The 21473-nt window shown below is 42.4% G+C and overlaps 1 protein-coding gene across 2 annotated transcripts in view; it reads right to left on the bottom strand.

Annotated features, from left to right (window-relative positions):
• Nucleotides 1–1200: 1200 nt before the first annotated feature.
• The window catches only part of MPPED1 (metallophosphoesterase domain containing 1), an 83073-nt gene continuing 62800 nt past the window's right edge, over nucleotides 1201–21473 (bottom strand). For both annotated transcript variants that reach the window (XM_081005724.1, XM_081005725.1), the window contains exons 6-8: nucleotides 12985–13100; nucleotides 6696–6809; nucleotides 1201–3168 (exon numbers count right to left, since the gene is read on the bottom strand). In XM_081005724.1, coding sequence (XP_080861850.1) covers nucleotides 3050–3168; nucleotides 6696–6809; nucleotides 12985–13100 — 349 coding nt within the window. In that variant the 3' untranslated portion in view covers nucleotides 1201–3049. The remainder of the gene's footprint in view (nucleotides 3169–6695; nucleotides 6810–12984; nucleotides 13101–21473) is intronic.

The raw sequence follows: 21473 nt of genomic DNA, 5'->3' as shown, positions 1-21473 counted from the left end.
ACTGCCTCTCAGACTGACCTTCCTCGCAGGTTGTTCTGAGGATAAAATGGGGATGGGAGGGAAAGAAGTACGTATGCCACCTTGAGCTCCCTGTAGAAAAGATAACACAACCGAGCAGAAAGTTCTCCTGCACAAGCCACTTTCAAGGCTCGTGTCTGCCACATTTCACAGGACAGGCAATTCCAACAGTTTGGCATTGCAACAGAGAAGGCCCTCCGACTGGCTGCTACGAGATGTATAAGATGGGCAGGTGAAAGCACGAGCAGCACGCGTAGATTTCAGCGAATGGACAGGTTGGTATGGAGAAGGCAATTGACAGAATCATGGAGTTGAAAGGGACCCCAGGGGTCATCTAGTCTAACCCCTGCAATGCAGGAATTCCTTAGGTCCCCAGTTGCTTAGGTCCCTGCATATGTTATAGTTGCAGCCTTTAATACCAGCTGAACAGAAGCATTTTTTTTCCAGTGGTAGCCAACCCAACCTAAGGCCATTGGCTGCCCCATTGGGCAAGATGAGACCTTTGCCACAGGTGGCAGATTGTATGTGCATAAAGGGTGAATCAGTGCTCCCTGACACATCTGGCATTACTCCAGCCACCCATGACCGTTTTTCTTGCTCAAAAGTCACCGGCTGCTACTACTGCCGCTGCCGTGCCCAGACCCTCTCCCAACCCAAGCCTGGCTTCTACGCAGTAGCAGCAGCATGTGCCTAGAACCCTAGGCTAGCCAACAACCAAAAAGCACCCCATGGTTGCCCATGCCTTGTTCCAAGGCAGCCCTTCCTCTGAGGAAGACAATGTGGGTGAGGTGGCCCCAGAGAGTGCCTGCTCAAAGTTTACTACTGTCCAAGCTGAAACAACACCCTGTTCTGTGGAAGGACCTTATGTTCTTCAGATGGCATGAGACCTCGTGGGATAAGATGGCCCAGGAAGGCCTACAAGCATCCATGACAGTCCACTGACTGATGACGTAGCGTTGTCAACAATTTAACTAGGAGGCTGTGTCTAGTGAGAGCAGGAGCAAAGAAGAATGGCCGACTGGGGCACTTTGCCTTAAATGGCACACCAAGCCTCATCAGATCTGCTGGTAAATGTTTTCTAATGTATGATGAAGCAGACACTTACCAAAAAATGAGTCCACAACTGCAGCATTTTGAATGTGAAATGCCCTGTTCCTGTCTATGTGTACACCACGCAATTAGTAGCTTTAAAAGATTTTTATTTGTCTAACATGCTTGACAGAAAATTACAACAACAATCCAGTTATGCCAAAATGAGTCAACACACCTGAAAATTTTCATGACCTCAAAAGCTTCTTAATGTCATTCATACATAAAAATGCACAATATTCCAAAGAAATATTCTCAGGGGGAAAAATATTCTTCAGAGAATATATCCTGACTTACATAGAAATGTTCTTGAGGCAAAAAACGGAAAGGCCTCTTATTTTAATAATATGCTCCACCTCCTTTTTAAGTGTTTCTGAAGTGCTATGAGTTATTGTAAACATTTTAGACTCATTTATCTGTTTCAGGAAGCTTGTTTATTTTATTTTCTGGGGTTGTCACTAGAAAACTTAAGTAAAGGTTTATTATAAAAATAGCCACATTAAAAGTCTGGTTGAGAATGTAGAATTCCTTCATTTGGAGGAAGGACCATGTGCTGAAAGGCTGGTGCAAACTGGCCACTTGTCATAGCGGCTTTGCTTTTTCTCGCAACGGTGGCCAGAGATATCTGCCATGTAGCCTGGCTTGCAGTAGCCTTTCTGTGCAAAGTTATATCTGCACATCCGATCTTGTGAATAAATTTGATCCACAGTAATATATATTTTCAGAACACATAAGATTGCCATAAAATGACAAGTCTTCTTTTTGCGATCCCTGTTCCATGGATTCCAACCAATCGTCAAATTGAGTACTGAACAAGCAACAAGTCTAGTTATCATTATGTACCTCTCTCAGATTTGACCCTGAACTCCACATTCCTGAAGTTATGTGCCTATATATATATAGTAGTTAAAATCCACATTTATGTTCCCTGTGATGTGCTCATGTGGATTGCTCCGCAGTTCTTAAACATGTTTGGATCAGTTGCATGCACGCACATTTGCCAGCTTGGGTGAGTGTGGAATTGACCTTTGAGAACTGGGCTGCAAGGGCAAAAGCTATGGCTATGGACACAGTAGTGGCTGAAAATGCAGCAAGTATTTCAAGTTGCATTTGCGCATTGTTGTACAGACAGTTGCAGACAGTAGAACTTAGTTCTAAGGAAACATGATTAGGTTTGCCCTGTATGAGATTTAACAGCTGCAGAATTCATTAGGGTTTTTGGGGGGAGGGGGCTTTTTAATTCCTGAGTTTACATTTAATTTAAACTACTTCTCTTTCAATTTTTTTCGGTGCATTTCAGTAATCTCCACCATAATATCACTTTCCATATTTAATATCAGATGGAAGAAGATTTTTAAAATTCTCCTATACTCGGTTTTACAAGACTGGAAGATTATAGATTTGAAAAGGATGTGCCATAATAATGTGCTTCTTTTGACCTCTTAAATACATGGGGAGTCATTTTATATCTGTAATAATAGTCCCAAGAATCTAGCACAATTATATTTTCCCCTCACTGTGATTATCCTGTGAAACCAGGTTTAAATGAGCAAATGCTAGCATTTAACACACATGAAAACTGTAAACCTTCATAAAGAACCACTTGGCTGAAGAGTCATGTCATTTTAGTAAGTTCAATATAGCACATGGAATATACATAATGCATTGATTTCTCTTGATATAACATGGAATGCACACCCCTTTTCTGTATTAAAAAGTCTTTTTAAAATGATGAAATGTTAGATCTGTTGAAGTATTTCTAGAAGGCTGTGATACCAGATACCTCTGATGTCTGTCCATTCTTGCCCCTCCAGTTATTTCATAAAGAGAAAAGAAAAACACGTTCATAATTTAGCGTATGCTTAGTTTTTACATCAGCAGCTCTGTGCTGCTAGCCAATGTTTTACGCAGGTTGCAGGCTTCATACTTCTGCGTGTGATAATCATGTGTTCCTTGGAGTAGGCAAATCGATAACTATAGGTGGATTGAGTGGCTGGTAATTCACTGTACATGCAGAAGCATTCACGTAGGTGGTAGTTCCGTCAGCCATAACTCCGTAACCTAGAATTTAAGAAGATAGTTGTTATTATTACTCAGTTGTACTTGTTAAGATATCTCATCAAACAAGTTTGCCAAGCATTGTAACAAAAACAGAATAAATGATATACAGAATAACTGTGATCCCCCCCCCCCCCCCAAATCACAGTTAAGTCTGAAAAATCCAGCTTGGCATATGATTCAAATACAAAAAGACCAGCACAATAAAATGCAATACAAATCACAGGAGCTAAAACCACCAGCCAGACCACATATAATCTTCTCTCTTTTTTGGCTTCAAATTAACTTTCACTGGAAGGCATTAGGGAATCCGGGAATTCAAAATGGTGGTTGTTTGGCAAAGGCAGTAACAGCAATTCTAGCCTGATATTCTTCAAGTATTTTGACTCTGTATTTCATCAGAAAAAGAGCTTCAGCAACCACATCTAGGGTTCTGTCGTGTCCTGGCATTTGAAAAGAGTCAAGACTGGGTGGTGGCAGAAAGTGCAGTGGTGTTTTACATGGTGACCTCATTGCATCACACCCCATGACATGGGCTTTGTAGCATCACTACATGCTGAAAAGCCTAAAGCACCCTTTTCTACTGAATGATGTCACTCCATCTGTCTTCACCGGAATATAAGCAAACAGCATTCTAACTTCCATAATGTTCAAAAATATTTCAAGAAGAAGCAATATAAAATACTGGCCATTGTCACCCAGGGGGATGGTGTCCAGGGAAGTCGTGTGGAGGTATGCTCAAATTCTGTTTCCTACGGTTTAAGTAGCTCTGTGTTGAAACCCAGCCCCAATACCTTTCTTCTGGAAGCCATCTTGCCAAGGCCTGGGAACTCAGACCCTGCTGTGGTCTTCAGGGTGTGAATGAGGCCATTCTCACTAAACTGCCACTTGGCATGCAGGGATGATGTGGAGGCCCTTGGCCCGGCTTGAAGGTCACAGCAGGGTCTGGACCTCCAGGTGGTGAACATTAGGACCTGAAGGTCACTTACGTGCTCAAACAACCAAATCCATTTTGTATTATAAACGGACATTTTTGGATTAAACTCAGAAATGAACAATAGTAACATGTGTCAGTTGCCAAACCCCTGGTTTTGGAAGAGGAAATAGTTCCTATTCCTCTTGCATGAGGAAACAATGGAGATGTTAGGCTACTACTGTGCTTGAAGGAGGAGTCCACATTCCTGTTTCTTCCTCATTACCTGCCCTCAGTGTGAACTAAATGGCATTAAGGACTCAAAACATTAGCTTTCACACATCACAAATGTTGGCTACAGCTTGTGGTTAGTGAGAAGAGATTTTAGCCAAAAGCCCAGGATCAGATGACGCAGTAAGCCAAATCTTAGCTGAACTCAGCACAGTGCAGGAGGAGGGAAAAAAGGAACAAAGCAATTCCTGTCTCTATTCTGTTTGTTTGCATGTCACTCTTGCAGGTGTTGCTGGACCGCCATCCATTCCAGAGCTTCCTCTTCCCACCCCAGGCAACTACTAAGCTTGCTTTTCACCAGCCCTTATGAAGACACCCTCCTTTTTTCTTTGTACTCTTTCATGTCCCTGCTTTTATCTTCAACCACATTTCCATGCCTCCTGCTCCCTCTTTGTTTGCACCCCCCTTTTGCTCCTATGGTCACCTCCACTCCTTTTACTCCAGCCTTCTCCATATTCTTCTCAACTCCCCACTGCACACAGATCACCCCAATTTCCATGCTGCCTCTTTTCTACTTTATGCACTTACTTCACGATTATATGCATTACTGTATCTTTAAGATGAATGGACTCTTAAGAGCAAACCTGTTCAGTTCAGTTGATAGATATTGTTCATATATGGGTCTTGGCTTATAAATACATACAAGAGCATGAGAAAGTTGGCAATACTCCTGCACTTTTAGAGACCTTTAAAAAACAAAAGGCTGGAAATGCCATGAAAACATTGCAGGCTCCATCCTTCAGCTTCTAAGTAGCTGCGCTGCCTAGAAAGTTCAGTAGCTTTTCCTAAGCAGTTTTTAAAGGGGCGAGACTGAACAGCTGCTGGATATAAGAATGGGGGGAAATGTTCGAAGAAAAGGGAGAGGGAGGGAGAGGGAGAATTTAGGATTTCACCAGCCCTCAATAAACTGAAACTGAGCCCTGGCTGAAGAATGAGCAGTTGGCAACAGCACTCGAATAATGGTGATTCTGTCACCATTTGAAGGGAGCAGCAGAAAATATAGTTTCAGGTGGGACATTTTTGATAGGAAAAAAGTTTTAGAGGGGAGAGAACAGTATGTTGTTATTCCTCCCCAAGGTTCTATAAATGACAACTGCAGATGTAGCTTTGGTTGGTTGGGGGAAGATTTCTACTGCTCACATCATGCAGACACTATAAAGAGGAGCTTGTTGTTCTAAGGCTGTCTATAGAATTTACTTGGGAGTTCTTCCCTGAGGAACCTGAACGTCCCAGGATAACATCTAGCTTGCTGTTTCCTACTTGTTTTCTTTAAGTTCCTGTCATCTGCAATAAATAATGTTCTGTATCCTTTATCATGCTGTTGCCAAAGCAAACACTACATACTCAGCAGTGCATTGTAGTGGACTATTTAGTTCTGGGTAGTATTTGTGCTACAAGTTGTGACAGCATTGATTTGACTGGTTTTGCTGTCACAAATGACTAATTATGCACATTGCAAGAGAGTCTATCTCAAGTATCCATGTGTGGAAATAACTGCTCACCCATCTGGCGGTGGGCGCCATTTGCAGACCGGTGCGCAGCACCCATGATCTCCCCGGAGACAAGCTAGTCTGCCGCACCTGGCCTGCATTCCCGGCGCCACGGGCCATTGGGGTTCCCACCTAACCCCTATTAAAACTGGCCAATCTGCGGTGTTGCTGGGGCCAGGGCCAGGTGAGCAAACCATGAGTGAGAAGGCTTCACTCCAGTCCGCTCTGGGGTTTTATAAGCAGGGCAGAGCCAGCGCTGGATGCGCAGTCGGCTCCAGAGCTGACATGCATGTGCCTGGGGGGAGTTGTGAAATGTTTATTTGTATGATCTAGTTGAGATTCCTGTATTGCAGGGGCTTGGACTTCCAACTCTACAATTCTCTGATTCTATATTCTATCACCATGCTATATTTCATATTGGTTTTTAAATTTCCTTGAGTTTCAAAAGGGTTGTGCTGTTAAATAAATTGACTTCAGAATCAGTGTAACTGATTATTTATAATGTGATGTTCACAGAAATAAAGGCACTGTTGTTTTAGAAAAAGATAGATAAATATGTCAGATCAATTCTGGAAAAGGAAACTACTGACATTGTTTAGTAAGTAGCAGACAGTTGCCCCTCAGGATCCACGTACTATGGCTTTTCTTTTAGAAATTTTAGGGAACTAAAGTGGACATAATTCAGGTGAAATCAGTATTAACACAGTATGTTACAACCTAGGCCTTCAACAATAGTAACAGAAGTTGGACCTCTTCAATTTGTATTTGGTGGGGTCCGGCATTTAATGAAAGTTTGACCTGGAATTCAATCTATACACAAAAAGAGGCTTTCTGACCTTCATGGATGTGTCCAAAAACATGAAGACGTGGTTGTATTCGTCTCTGGACTGTATTCAGCAGCTCAACACATCCCACTCTTTGCATCTTCTTAGGAACCCAATCTAAGAAACCTTTAGAATAAAAGATACAGTACAAAAGAAGAACAAAGAAAACAGATATTATCTGAGAAATTTTATAACCTGAATTTTAAAAATGCACAGCACTGAACCTCTCTCCCTAGTTCTTGTGACTGTGTCTCTATGAAGAATTATCTTTGAAAGTGCATTTGAATAAAATGGAATAATCAAACTATGCAAACAAAAGGGATTAAGACTAATCTTACTGCTAACAACAAAGGTGTGTGTGTGTGTGTGTGTGTGTGTATGGTAGATATGGTTTTAAATAAATGCTAATAAATATTTGTTAACAAATGTACAGTTTAATATTAAACTAAATGTATAGTTTAATAAGCTTAAGACATATCTGCTGTTTTCCTGCATCCAGCTATTCTTCTGCTTTGAGTCCTAGTGAAATAAATTGAATACCAGCCATTATGTTCAAACCATGATGCCTAATATCAAGTTCTCATGGAGTACAGGCAAACACCTAAAATGAATGGAAATGGACATTTGATGACTTAATGTTTTGTGGCCCCCATGCGAGAAGAAAAGAGTACCTAATCTCATGCTTAGTATACCGGAGTTTCTAAAAACATTCCTGACAAGAATAAAATTATCTCAAGGTGGGGAATATTGTAGTTACTCTTTTTTAACCTTCGGAATAGAAGCGCTTAATCTGCAGTATAGCACGCCATTTTTAAAGTCTCATTGTAAGTGCTGTGGTTCAGTAGGGTGAGAGATGTTAGCAGTTGCCAGCTGAGGTCAGAAAATGACCTCTCATTTCCATTCTCGTTCCTATTGCCTCTTTGTGATGCTTACTATGTTAAAACAATGGCTAGAGTTTGAAGAGCTACAGTGAAGGAGCCTTAAGGTAAGGAAATGAAAACATGCGACATCATAACTGTAACATTTACCAGTTGCTGGAAACCGCAGGAGGGGAGAGAGCTGTTGTGCTCAGATTCTGCTTGTGGACTTCCCACATGCATCTGGTTGGCCACTGTGAGAACAGGATGCTGGACCTGATGAGCCTTTAGCTTGAGACCCAGCAGCCTCTCCGTAATGCTCTTGTGCTTTTTCTGACAGTTTCAGCCATATGGAAGGTTTCTAACCAGAATTCTGTGCACATTACCTACAGGATGCCAAATGCTTCTGTTCAGTTCTGTGTTCCGCTGGGACTAGCAAAGCTTTTAAAAGTTATCTATATGGTGCTCAACATGCAAAATAAATATAATAATAATAATGGCATATAATCTAAAACAGGGGTGGCCAACTCTCAAGAGACTGTGATCTACTTTCAGAAGAATCAGAAGAAGGGGTTCGGCTCAAAATTGTTGAGCTTTGCTTTTTTTAGGGAGGCAGGAGGAAAGCCCTGTTTTTTTAGGGGTTAACCTTTTTTTAGGGGGGGGACAAAGGGATAAAGTCACTCAGAAGAATATCGCTATGGATCAAAACAGCAGCACAGAGGAAGCTCCGTCTTCCCTTCCAGAGATCATACAACAGTGAAGGGTGGGGCGAGGGGGCGTGGCAGGAGTCAGTTTAGCGACGCTAAGGAAAGGGAACCGGAGATCAACTGCGATCTACCAAAACCTCGCTGGGATCTACCAGTAGATCGAAAACCTGTTGGACATCCCTGATCGAAACCATCCCTGCCTCAAATCAAAGGCAAAGTTTGCGCAAAGTGTTGCAATACGTATTAGATTCTTCATGCTTCCACTTGTTGCAGGAGGGTGCACAGGGTCTTGTGCAAGTGGAAAAAACTGTTCTATTTCCTTTTGCTTTTCTCATGAAATCCTCTCGCACAAGGTACAAAATGGCCATTCTAGGAACATAAGAAGAGCTGTGCTGAATCAAGTCTTACAGGCCGATCTGTTCCAGTATCCTGCTCTCACAGTGGCCAACCAGATGTCTGTGAGGAGCTAGCATGCAGGATCCTACCCAGTTGTGATTTCCAGTTACTGGTATTCAGAGCCACACTGCCTCCGACGGTAGAGGCAGAACATCACCAGCATAACTCTTCCGCCAAGGTCAAGGAAGGCAAAGTACATAATGGGAAAAGTATCTCCCATATAGAATGTCCTGAGCAGCAAACAGAGACTGAAACTCAAACCACTGCTGGTCCAGTGGCTGGAAATAGTTAATTATAAATAAGCCTGTCTGTAAAGACAAAAAGTATTTCCACTTCAAAAACTTTGCAAACTAAAATCCATGAAATTAACTTCTCCATTAAATTAAGCATTATTTATGTTGAACATGTTTCTGTTTGCATGCAATATCAGCCTTCTGAAGCTTTCCCATATGTTTGCAGCTTATTATGTACACCTGACTACACAAACTAAGAATAATTGATTACACCTAGCTAACAATTAGAGATTGCTTTAGATTCCCCCTTCCTCCCCTATGCTTGGTTACTTGAAAACAGGGATCTGTAACTGGCAGGAAAGTATAAATCTTTGTCACCAACAATCAAACAGACTGTTTGATAAAGACATAAAGGAGAAATGAAAGCTTGTTTAAAAACAAAAGACAAAAGGAGTAAAAGTCCCCCCAGAGAAAAGAAAGAATTTTGAATTAGGCCAGGGATGGATGTAGAGATTTATTCATATTGTATTCTAACTTGAACCAAGGGCTCAGGGTGGCCTGCTATGCACTTTAAACAACTCACTTTAAACAATGCACTTTTACTCAAAGTAAAAATCCACTGGGTCCCAACAAGTTCAAAATATCCCTGCCTAACCACCTTATTACCAGCATAACCCCAGGCATGTAAAACTAGTTATAAATGGATATACTTGTAGGAAGTGGTGGCAGAGAAAAAGCAAAGTGCATTTCTGTGGGCAAGTGAGCACTGTGGTTGAGGATTCTGGTATTTGAGGATTCTGATATGAACTGATCTGATCCATACTTCCTCCCAAACTAGATGGGAACTTAGTTATTTCACTGGCATTTGCACTTCCTGCATATTCTGGCAGCTTTTGTTTTTGCTCATTTTTTAAAAAACACGGATTTTGAGAGGAAGACACGTAGAAAGCCATTATTAAAAACCTTTTCCCCCCCAATATTCACAGATTAAAGTGTAAGATAGATGGATGACATGGGCCAGAAATATGTTGATCTGAGCATTCTTAAGCAGTACCAAACCATCTTTAAACTCACAAGTGAAACATGCATACAAGATAATTCCAAAACTGGGTAAATCACTAAAGCTACAAAATTCATGATGCTGGGATAGCTCAGTTGGTAGAACATGAAAGGGGGTTGGACCACATGTCCTCCGTGGTCCCTTCCAACTCTATGATTCAATAATTCTATGAAAATGAAATTTCTTGATTAGGATCTGCAAATCCCTCATTCCTTCTCATCAATGAACATGCCTTTAGAACCCCTGATGCACCTTTAAGCAACCAATTTCATCAAAGGATCATGGGTATTCTGGGGGGGGGGGAGAGTTATGATAAAGTTTTAAACAAGTCAAAAATCCTCACGAAGACTTTTTGCCTCCTTTCCTTCCACCTAAAAAGCTACCTAGCTTGTTGGAATGAGTAACTGCCCCCCCCCCAGTTACTGGGGGCATTAAAAGGGTATTTCTGATGTCAATTTTCTAGGTTTATTCAAGACATCTATTGCTGATTCCCTAACTTCATTTGGCAACATAACTCCTGAACTTTTCCCCATATCTATTCGTGATGAGGACACGATATCACTATTTGCTGTCACATTCAGTGAGACCTTCGGCATTCAATGAGTTTTAAAACCTGAATACTTCCTTACACCACTCAGGTTCGCTACAGCCATAGACTCTTGCCCATTCCTTTCATACCTCCCAAGCTCTCATCTCATTCTCCAACTTTCACAATGAATAACAAAGACTACAAGGACTTTGGGTGGGCAATTTAGCTTTAATCTCTGGGGCTTTGTTAACTACAACTAAGCTTGTATCTTCACAGATACTTCTAACATTATTTCTGGAAAGTTTTTAGCTGTAAAAGAACTTTGGAGTTAACCTCTTTGGCTTAGGCTCAAAGCTGTCTGTGATTTAATGCAAGGAGCAGGATTCAAGTCAGACAGCCTGTTGCAACGTCATCCCATGGGCCCTATAGAGAAGAAATAAGCTGTCACTGGAATTATGAAACAGACAGACAGCCGCTACATCTTATTGGAGTCTATAATAAATCTAATGTCACAGAGCAATAACCACCTCCAATGCACTTCCTAGGGTGCCCTGCTGAAAGTCCCCAAAACTTTCAACAGTGTTGTAATATATTTTTTTTGCCGGGGGGGGGGGGATAGTAAGACAGCGAATTTTCCTCTTTTTACAAAGCATATGGCACCAAAACTGTCAGCTCATTAAAGTATGTCAACAAGAAAAAGAGATATTAATGGAGCAACTGTTGCCATCAATAATATTTTGCAGCTAGGATAAATTATAAGCAACCTGTATCTATTAGGAAATTTAAGAAGTCTCAACAAAGATTCAGAATGGAATAATAACCCATTTCCAGAGGTCTTTCCTAACACTTAGGAGTTAGAGCATTATCTAGCTTTATATTCCATTGTTCAAAATTAGTGAGTTTAAGCATGTAGGCGAATATCTCCTATTGACGTAAGTAGGAGTTCAGTTGGTAGAGCATGAGATTTTTAATCTCAGGGTTGTGTGTTTGAGCCCCACGTTGGGCTAAAGATTCCTGCATTACATACGGTTGGTCTTGATGACCCTTTTGGTCCCTTCCAACTCTACAGTTCCATAATATTATGATTATGATTATTATATCCCAATCATCTAACTGGGTTGCCCCAGCAACTCTGGGCAGATTCCAACAAATATAAAAACATAATAAAACACCAAACATTAAAAACTTCCCTATACAGGGCTGCCTTCAAAGGTCTTCTAAAAGTTGTGTGGTTACTGACATCTGATGGGATTCTAAAGTGCTTAACTCTGGAAGTTCATATATTATTTTGCTCACATGCATTCATTCACTAATTCTTGGAATCTTGGAAGATAGGCTGGTATTATTGTCATCACATTGCAAATGGAGGGCTGAGTGACAGTGTCATGTCTAAGATCATACAGTGAGTTTATGGCTGAGATGCACTTGGAACTGGGAAAGTCTAGATCATAGCTCATGTTACATGAACCACTATATTACACTAGCTTTTAAATATGCAGGCAAGCTGAAGTATGGGAGGTGATTCAGTTTTTCAAGATAAACCAGAGACTCCACAGCTCATTACAAAAAGCTGGCATTCAGTGAATGAACATCTTGTTGTGAAAAAAAAAATGCATCCCATTCTCTGAGGAACATGAGCTGATTTTGCTGCACATGACCTTTGGAAACCTCCCAATTCTACAATTCAATGATTCAAAGCATGTTCATCAAACATGTGAAGACTTCCAGGCATAGGAATTCAAATGTTCCAATGAACATACACATTGGGGATGCAAGGTTAGCATATATTTTATGTGTGTGCTTTTGGAATGCCCGTTTGCTTCCACTGAGCTTTGCATGCATCTTTGCAGTATAGCACATATTGCAGACACCGCAAAGAAACAAAATCTTGTAGCAGTACACTAGAACTTCACACTGCATAAGCAATGTGTCACTATAGTTTTCCTATTTCATTGTTATAATCTTGGTTATTTCAATCATTAAATCACTAAAGCGTCCTGTAATTATTTATTTATTATTTTATTTAATTAAATTTGTATACCAGCCTATACTCATAGATCTGAGGGTGCTTCACAACATAAAATCCTAATACAGTGGTACCTTGGTTTACAACCATAATCCGTTCCGCAGGTCCATTTGTAAACCAAAACAGGTTGTAACCCAAGGTGCGCTTTTGCCAATGGGGCCTCAAAAAAAAATTTGTTCGTAATCCCCCCCCCCCAAAAGAGGGTTGTAATCCAAAAAAAGGTTGCAAACTGGGACACGCACTTCCGGGTTTGACGTGTTTGTAATCCAAAACGTATGCAAATCAAGACGTATGCAAATCAAGGTACCACTGTATAAAAAACAGAAATGAGGACTGCAAGCATGAGTGGAATACTGTTTCACTCTAAAGCATTGCAGAATCACACCCCTTTAAACCCACACATTCTAAGTGGCAGCAGAATCTACAAACTATTATTTGCAATGACACAACACAGATAAATAATGATCCGAAACATTTTTCAGTGTTTCCTTACCAAGAGGTGGTCCATGTGTTATAAGAATATCTATTCCATCTGGAATTAGGTTCCATTTCTCTAAAAGTGCTTGGCCTCGCGGAAGATTAAAGCCCCAGCCATAAAACCAAGGTTGCCTGCCGAAAAAGGGAGAGATTTTCTTCAGTGCTATATACACGTTGGATTAGTCAGTTAAGACCAACCACGAAACATTCCGTTCAACTTTGTTCATAATGGATACAGGTACATATTCTGGGTTGCACGGCTTGGGGAATATTCCTCCAAGCCGTGTAAAACAAATGGAAAGGTTTGCATTGTGGTGTAGTGTGGTGTGGTGTGTGTGTAGCACACAATTAAGGAAAGAATTACTAACAGCACCTATTTTTGGTTTGTGTACTTTATATATGTGGACAGGTCAATTTCTGTTCTCTCAGTTTCTCATTTGTCTAATCTTAAATTCAGTTCTACACATTTCCATATCAGTTTGTGAATACTGTGTTGAAGTAAGAGTAATGAGAATGAAGCTAAGAAGCTCAAATCATATACCGGTATATGACTGACACCCTTCTTTGGAAATTAAACCAATGTCCAGACTTTAACATTCAAAAACTTTACTTGCAGAAACTTATAGTTGTAGATGAATTAGAACATAATATTTAAACGCACATGCTTCTCTATGCATGGCCTTACGGTCTCTTCTTCTAACTTCCAAACAACTGTATTTTCCACTCTTTCCAGAGCTCAGCACTCAACCTTCTGTTTCTCAACTAGGACATGCCTTGCAGATCCTATGAGAGATTTCCACTTTTACCTTCTTCTGCAGCTTTGCTCCGTTTCTTTCAAGCAGAGAAGATGAACTCCAACACTCTATTCAACTTAGCAGTGTTCACGGCTAAATTCTAAAATACAGTAATCGTGCTTTACATAATCTCCTTCACTAGATACCTCCCATGTGACCAACTTTAGCCAAACACATGAGAACAATTCAATTACCAACCAAATTTAAACACAGAGTAATCCATACAAACATTTACAATTTCAGTGTATTAAAATATTATAGCGTTTTGCATTTTAGTGCAAATTTATCCTAATATATAGGGATAGATGCAATTTTGCCTGTTTCACATATTATTGCAAAGCAATGCTACCTAATACATTTTTGTATGTTATTTTCATTGATATGTGCATTTTATGCACTCTTTAATTTAGCATATATGCACTTTGTATTTGGTTGGAGAACACCACTGCAAAATTAAGAGACGCAGAAATTTTAAAGGATGGCTGTGTTTTAGTTGCGTATCATTTCAGAAAGTGCATAGATTCACCTTTACATGCAAACTGAATAAATTTTCTCCTCCCATTCCTGCTTCAGAATAACCCATCAAACCCAATGTAGTTTACTGAAGAATAAACTGGGAATTCTAATGTGAGGTAGCCATGGTGAAACTTGAAGTAGCGCTGTCTATGCTGGATTAGTTTTTCTGTTTCTGGCTCCACCCACTGCCAGTTTGCAGACCTTGATGGATTGGGGCAATGAAGCCCTGGAATATAACAAGGCATTGGGAGGGACTCAAGTTTTCGTATCCTACGGCATAGCACTATTACCTGACAAACTGACCTTTCCCAACTTGCCTTTTCTATAGTTATTCAAAAAACATACACCCAGCCCTGCTACAGCAACTCCTCAAGTAATACACAGCTGAACAGTTGCCCCCCACCCTTATGAACATTAACCTGGAGATTAGGGGTGTGCAACTTGTTGTAATATCATCCTGTTAATGAGTCAAACAACAACACAGGATAATTTGGTCCCTGCACAGGGTCAGATTAAATCTGTGCTAAATCAAAACATATTTTACTGCTATTATGTAAAACTTATTTGGCAATATAGAAAAGTAAGATCCTTGCCAATTATTAAAGCTGTACTGGAAACAATAATGTGTATTAAATTATACACAACTCTGTCCACAGCTTAAATGTTTTTAATACAGTGGTGCCTCGCAAGACGAAATTAATTCGTTCCGCAAGTCTCTTCGTCTTGCGAGTTTTTCGTCTTGCGATGCACGGTTTCCCATAGGAATGCATTGAAAATCAATTAATGCGTTCCTAGGGGAAACCGCCTTCAGACCAGGTCCGGGGACAGTCTGTCCCCGGACCTCTTCTGAAGGCTGGGGGGGGGCAAGGGCTTTTCTTCCCACCCCCGGCATTTTAAAAAACCCCGGGACAGCGGAGGACTTCTCCGCTGTCCGGGCGATCTTAAAATGCTGGCGGGCGGCATTTTAAAATCGCCCCGGGACAGCGGAGGACTTCTCCGCTGTCCGGGGCGATTCAAAAGCCCCTGGGAAGGCGGGCAGGGGGGACAAAGACTTTCGCCCCCCGCCCGCCTTCAGAAGGTGTTCCCTCCCCCCCGCCCGGCTTCGGAGCACCGTTCCGAAGCCGGGCGGCGGCGGGAGGTCTTCCCTCCCCCCCGCCCGGCTTCGGAGCACTGTTCCGAAGCCGGGCGGCGGGGGGAGGTGTTCCCTCCCCCCCCCGGCTTCGGAGCACCGTTCCGAAGCCAGGCGGCGGCGGCAGGTCTTCCCTCCCCCCGCCCGGCTTCGGAGCACCGTTCCGAAGCCGGGCGGCGGCGGCAGGTCTTCCCTCCCCCCCGCCCGGCTTCGGAGCACCGTTCCGAAGCCGGGCGGCGGCGGGAGGTCTTCCCTCCCCCCCGCCCGGCTTCGGAGCACCGTTCCGAAGCCGGGCGGCGGCGGGAGGTCTTCCCTCCCCCCCGCCCGGCTTCGGAGCACCGTTCCGAAGCCGGGCGGCGGCGGGAGGTCTTCCCTCCCCCCCGCCCGGCTTCGGAGCACCGTTCCGAAGCCGGGCGGCGGCGGGAGGTCTTCCCTCCCCCCCGCCCGGCTTCGGAGCACCGTTCCGAAGCCGGGCGGCGGCGGGAGGTCTTCCCTCCCCCCCGCCCGGCTTCGGAGCACCGTTCCGAAGCCGGGCGGCGGCGGCAGGTGTTCCCTCCCCCCCGCCCGGCTTCGGAGCACCGTTCCGAAGCCGGGCGGCGGCGGGAGGTGTTCCCGCCCCGCCGCCCGGCTTCGGAGGAGCCTTCCGAAGCCCGGCGGCGGCGGGAGGTGTTCCCGCCCCACCGCCCGGCTTCGGAGGAGCCTTCCGAAGCCCGGCGGCGGCGGGAGGAGGTGTCCCCGCCCCGCCGCCAGGCTTCGGAGGAGGTCCGAGGACAGTGGGGAAGACGCGCTGCGCTTCCCCGCTGTCCCTGAGATTTCCCTATGGGCTGTCGTCTTGCGAAGCAAGTCCATAGGGAAATTCGTTTTGCGAAGCGCCTCCAAAACGGAAAACCCTTTCGTCTAGCGGGTTTTCCGTCTTGCGAGGCGTTCGTCTTGCGGGGTACCACTGTAAATTAATTGGCCATGCCTGCTTAGCCTGCTAAATTATCTTATTAAAACAAATACATCAGTTGATATGGTATTTAATTAAGATAGCAGTTTCACCTGTAGATGGCATGTCCAACCATTTTTAATGGTCCGAAAGGCAATTGCCTAAATCGAGATGTATATTAACAGCAATGTCAGCAGCACTGAAGTTCCTATTGAAGGGAGGGGGGCAGTTCAGAGAAGAATCTGATAAAAACAAAACAAAACCTAAATCTCTGGTTTCCAAAATTTGAAATTAACAACTAATCTTTCCAGTTACTCAATTACTAGTATATAACGTTTTATTCTGGCATTTGATATGCTAATTATTACTATTCCAATCCTTCATATTCAAATATTTGACTCTGAAGTTACTATTTTAAACTGTGTTCATTATGTAAGGAAGTTAAAGGGATTGCAATCTCAGTAATTAAAATTTATCACTACAGTGGCAAACAATTGCTTCCTGGCAATACTACAAGTAATGGAGTGTGGGGTTGATACTCTTGAATATGTTTGTGGGTTTTCATCTTTCTGCTGAATGGGGCTTTTGCTATATCCCTTACAGAAGGAACAACAAACAACAGACTGTTATAATTTAATAAGTTTTATGATAATTGCAATGTTAGTGCTTAGCAATATAGTCACATCAACTACACTTCTTTTACAGATGTTACTTTGGAGAAGGCTTTACACTACTTCCTTGCTACATCAACAAAAGACAGAGAATTCTTTCAAGAAATGCTCTGAACTATTCTTTGTATACTGCATGGCAAAGACAAAAGGAAGTGCCCCTGAAGCTGCAATTTATCTTCTTCCACTACTGATGAATTGCTAGTGCTTTCAGAAATTAACGTGTTGTCTGCAATCTTTCTGAAGCTTTTTTCATATTTCCTTTGGGGTGTGTGTGTGTATTTTGGAATGTTTGTAGAATACTGCATTCCAGGAGCTATTATAAATGCAAACTAGCCTGAATATAGAATAAATTTTGAGAGAATAAGTTCCAAGCTACTGGTAGAAAACAAATGGCAGAAATGCTCCAGAATGCTTCTCCCCTCTTTTGAGAACACATTTTCTCTCTCTGATCATGTCACCCCCTTTATAGTCTTTGTAGTATTGCTTTTTCACTTTGAAGTCCTTAATGTTAAAGTTCGATATTCCATGACTATTAGAACTACAAGGTTTTACTGAACACAGATGCGAAAACCATCCCTCCCTACTCCTGTTTCCAGTCCTCAAAAGTTCTAACTAAATTCTACTGCAGATGGGGAAGAGACAGGCATATGCAATACATATAGGGTTAATATTAGTGCATGATCCTATTTTACAGACAGAAAGATAATCTAACAGGCTTCCTCTTTTATAGCTATAGAAAATATGAGCTATAGAAAAGCTCATAAATTAGTATGTTAAGACAGGAAATATGCTCACCAATATTTACTTATTTCCATTTTCACTTCTAGACCACCATCCCTCCTGCAAAAATTTCAATAAATCATGCAAAATACAGCCAATTACAAACACACACAGCTGCATACCAGCATCAATCTGTAACAATGAAATGAACTGATAAGCAAATGGAAAACTAGGTGTGAGGCTCAAAATCATAGCTGCATCAGGAGGGCTTTCCACAAATGAGGTGCTGCCACAGGTAAGACTCTGTATCTTGTATTACCGCTTAGCAGGCTGTCAATGGATCAAAATTTGCAGGGCCTCTCATGCACATCTCAGAGAATGGGTTGGCAGATACTGGAGTGGCACTCCCTAAAATATATGGGCCCCATGATATTTAGGGCTTTATATACCAGTACTAACACCCTGAATTGGCCCTAGCAGTCAGTGTAGTGGTTTAAGAATCTTTATTAGATGATCCCTTTCACTACATAGCATAACAGCCAGACCATCTCCATGACTAGCCCCATATAGGGCACACTGCAATACTCCAGTGTGACATTGCTGGAGTGTGGAGCACTGAAGTCAGGCTATCCTTGTCCAGGAATGACCATGGCTGGTGGAGATGGGCACAGGCATTCCTCACCAATGGTCCTTCAGTGACAGCAGCGTGTCAATGAGCACCCCTAAGCTACACATCTGCTTCATCAGGGGAAATATCTCCAATTCCCAGACATTATGAGTTACCTGTATTATCCGGATTCAGTCTCAGCTTAATGGCCCTCATCTAGCCAATGCCTGTCTCCAGAAACTAGTCCAGCACTTTGCACAGCCTCTCCCAATTCAAATGGAATGGAGAGAAAGAGCTGGGTGTCATCCACATACTAGTGACATCCAGTGCCAAATCCCTGAATGATTCTTTCCAGCAGCTTTCATAGATGTCGACTAGCACGGTGGATCCTCGTGGGATTCCATAGCACAAATGCCATGGGGTCAAGCCAAAGTTCCCCAATGCCACTTTCTAGGAGTGGACCTGCAGTGAGGACCAGTGGTCCAACTCCAAACCTGCACTGCTCCAAAGCAAATGGTATCAAAAGCTGCTGAGATGTCTAGGAGAAACAACAGAACAGCGCTTCCCCCCTCCCACGCCACCCATCTCTCTCTCCCAATAAAGGTTATTAATCAAGAGCAACCAAGACTGTTTCAGTAGAGAATTCAAGACTGAAGTCAGACTGAAACTGTTTTATACAATCATTTTCATCCAGGTATGTCTGAAGCTGACTAGATACCAACCCTTCAATCACCTTGCCCAGGAAAGGAATATATGCAACAGGGCAGTACAACTAAGGGTCCAGGGAGGACTTCTTAAAAAGGGGCCACCCCACCACTGCTTTGAAGGCTATGACTCCCTCCTGCACTGAGGCATTGGCACTCCAAGGATCCACCCAGTCAATCCATACTGGGGATGTGTGAATATAGCAACATAAAATGCAATATACTACCTTTACATTCATGAGTGTAGTACATTACATTCTTTTCAATGAAACTATGTCTTTGTGAAAGACAATTCAAAAGTTGTCAGCTCTATAGAGAACTTGGACAGAGGTTGTTTCTCCTTACGCATGAATACTATCCTGTCATCCTCTCAATTCCAGATTTTCAATTATCACCTTTCCCCTTAATTTTCTCCTTCTATAGTGGCAGCAACAATACACAATCATACAGCCCAGAACTTTTTTAAAAAGGAATATATTAGATAGTGGCTGCTTTTCTTTTTGGTTGCACACAAAACATTTCAGATAGACACCATGATGGCTGGTTCTCACAGTAAGTCAGCAGTTGCCTTGCACTACACAGACTGTAGAAGTCTACTTGTGTGAGCAGAATGGTATGAGATTCCTGAATTGATGTGAGTTCCTTACTCCTCTTCCATGGGAAACCCCCCAAACAGGTTTCCATCAGAGGTGGATTTTGGCCAGAGCTACTGGTTCTGCTGCACTGGGAACCGACACTACAGGGTGCTGCAGGGATTTGCAACTATAACATACTGAATTAAGTAGAAAAGAAGGTGAGAGGTGGCACCAAATTTTGGCATTGCACAGGGCACCGTTGAAATTTTAAAGTCCACCACTGTTTCCAGGTAGACTAAGGCATGATAAAAGGCGTGTGCTGATTTTTTCAACTTTCAAATTACAAAAAATGATGGGTGCTAAAAATTTGAAACAAGACTTGGAAATTCAAAATATATTTTGGTTAAATTAATCTAATTTAGTTTTGCTTTGTAAAATTGCAAATGCAGTGATATTAATATTAGTGATATTAATATTAATTATGATTATTATTATTTAGCATTACCTGACATTTTCAGAAGGTAAAATTAAAATCCTTTGGTTTTCCAAAAGCACTTTATGTGTTTCTTAATCCAACATAGACTTACCAAGCTAAATGTCTAATCACAAACATAATAGCAAATTTGAATGCCTCACATCCAAAACCATATTTTAAAGTCCTCTCATTGAAGAAATTTGCAAAAATTTAGTTTCACTATTTAAAATGGCATACAGGACTTCAAAGCTCTAACATTACAGTAGTCCAACCTTATATTTAAAGCAACAAGGGACTGAATGCAAACGAGTGAACCGGCTGGCAGAGGAGAGATGTGTGACAGACACCCTCACTTAAGATGGGTGCTGGGTAATGTGACTGATATTCTGGATGTGTTAATAGATAATAATAAAAATCCTGTATTACACAGCAGAGGTCTACAACTGACAATTTCAGATTTCACAGCAGCAAGGTGTTGCACTTCAGCGAAGGCTGCCCAGCGAAGGCTGCCCACTCAGAGCGTCAAAGCATGAGGAGGAATGTCTGGAACAAAACTATATGTTTATTTAATTACACTGTAATTAATACTTAAAGACACGAACCCTTTTAGAGAAACTTTTAAATGGCACTGCTTAGCTATCCGTACAACATCCACTCAACCCATTCTAGGATTCCAAATCCTTAGGGAACCAAAACTGGGTTTCCCTCCCTGACCCCACTCAGATAGTTCAAAATCCCAACCGCCTACACAGACACAGTTAGTCCCTCTCCTACTGAGAGTCTAATCGCTATCTGATTCCAGGTCTATCCCACTGGTTGCCAGGTCACCATGAAGTGGACAAGTGGTGTCCACTCACTTTGAACTTGAGACAGGACTATGGCCCATTGCCTCTTGACCTCCCTCAGAAGGCACAATCGTTTACATGCCCCAGGTGACTGGCAGGTCAAACAGGCCAGTGGGTACAAAAGGAAACAGGCAGCCTCAACACCTGGCCTATTAAAAGCTATTAGAAGGCAGGCTCTATAGCTCGAAAGTCAGGGGGCTTCTCAAGTGGTTTTTTTACCTATTGGAGAATGGCAAGGGTGGGGTGAGAAGCAGTCCAAGGTCGCTCAATCTCAAGCCCTTCCATTGGAGAAATTGAGAATACGTCATGGGGGCTGATCATGCTAGTTTCAACCACATTTAGGGGACTAGCCTAGTCCCACTAGTTCACTGACCGCATGCCACTGAGGCGGACCCAGGGTCTGTCCATCAAAAGATGTTCTATTCCATTCCTGCTCTATGCCCAGAATAGAAACACTATAGGCTGCTACAGGATGGGCACAGTTCTCCATCCCTCCACTTGCAGCCAGGAGCAGAATGGTCATTTTTATTTTTGCAAGCAA

Source organism: Podarcis pityusensis (assembly GCF_964106645.2).
Source record: "Podarcis pityusensis genome assembly, chromosome: 5".
Classification (NCBI taxonomy): domain Eukaryota; kingdom Metazoa; phylum Chordata; class Lepidosauria; order Squamata; family Lacertidae; genus Podarcis; species Podarcis pityusensis.
Note: the sequence above shows the minus strand (reverse complement) of the source record. Positions and strands in the feature narration are given on the sequence as shown.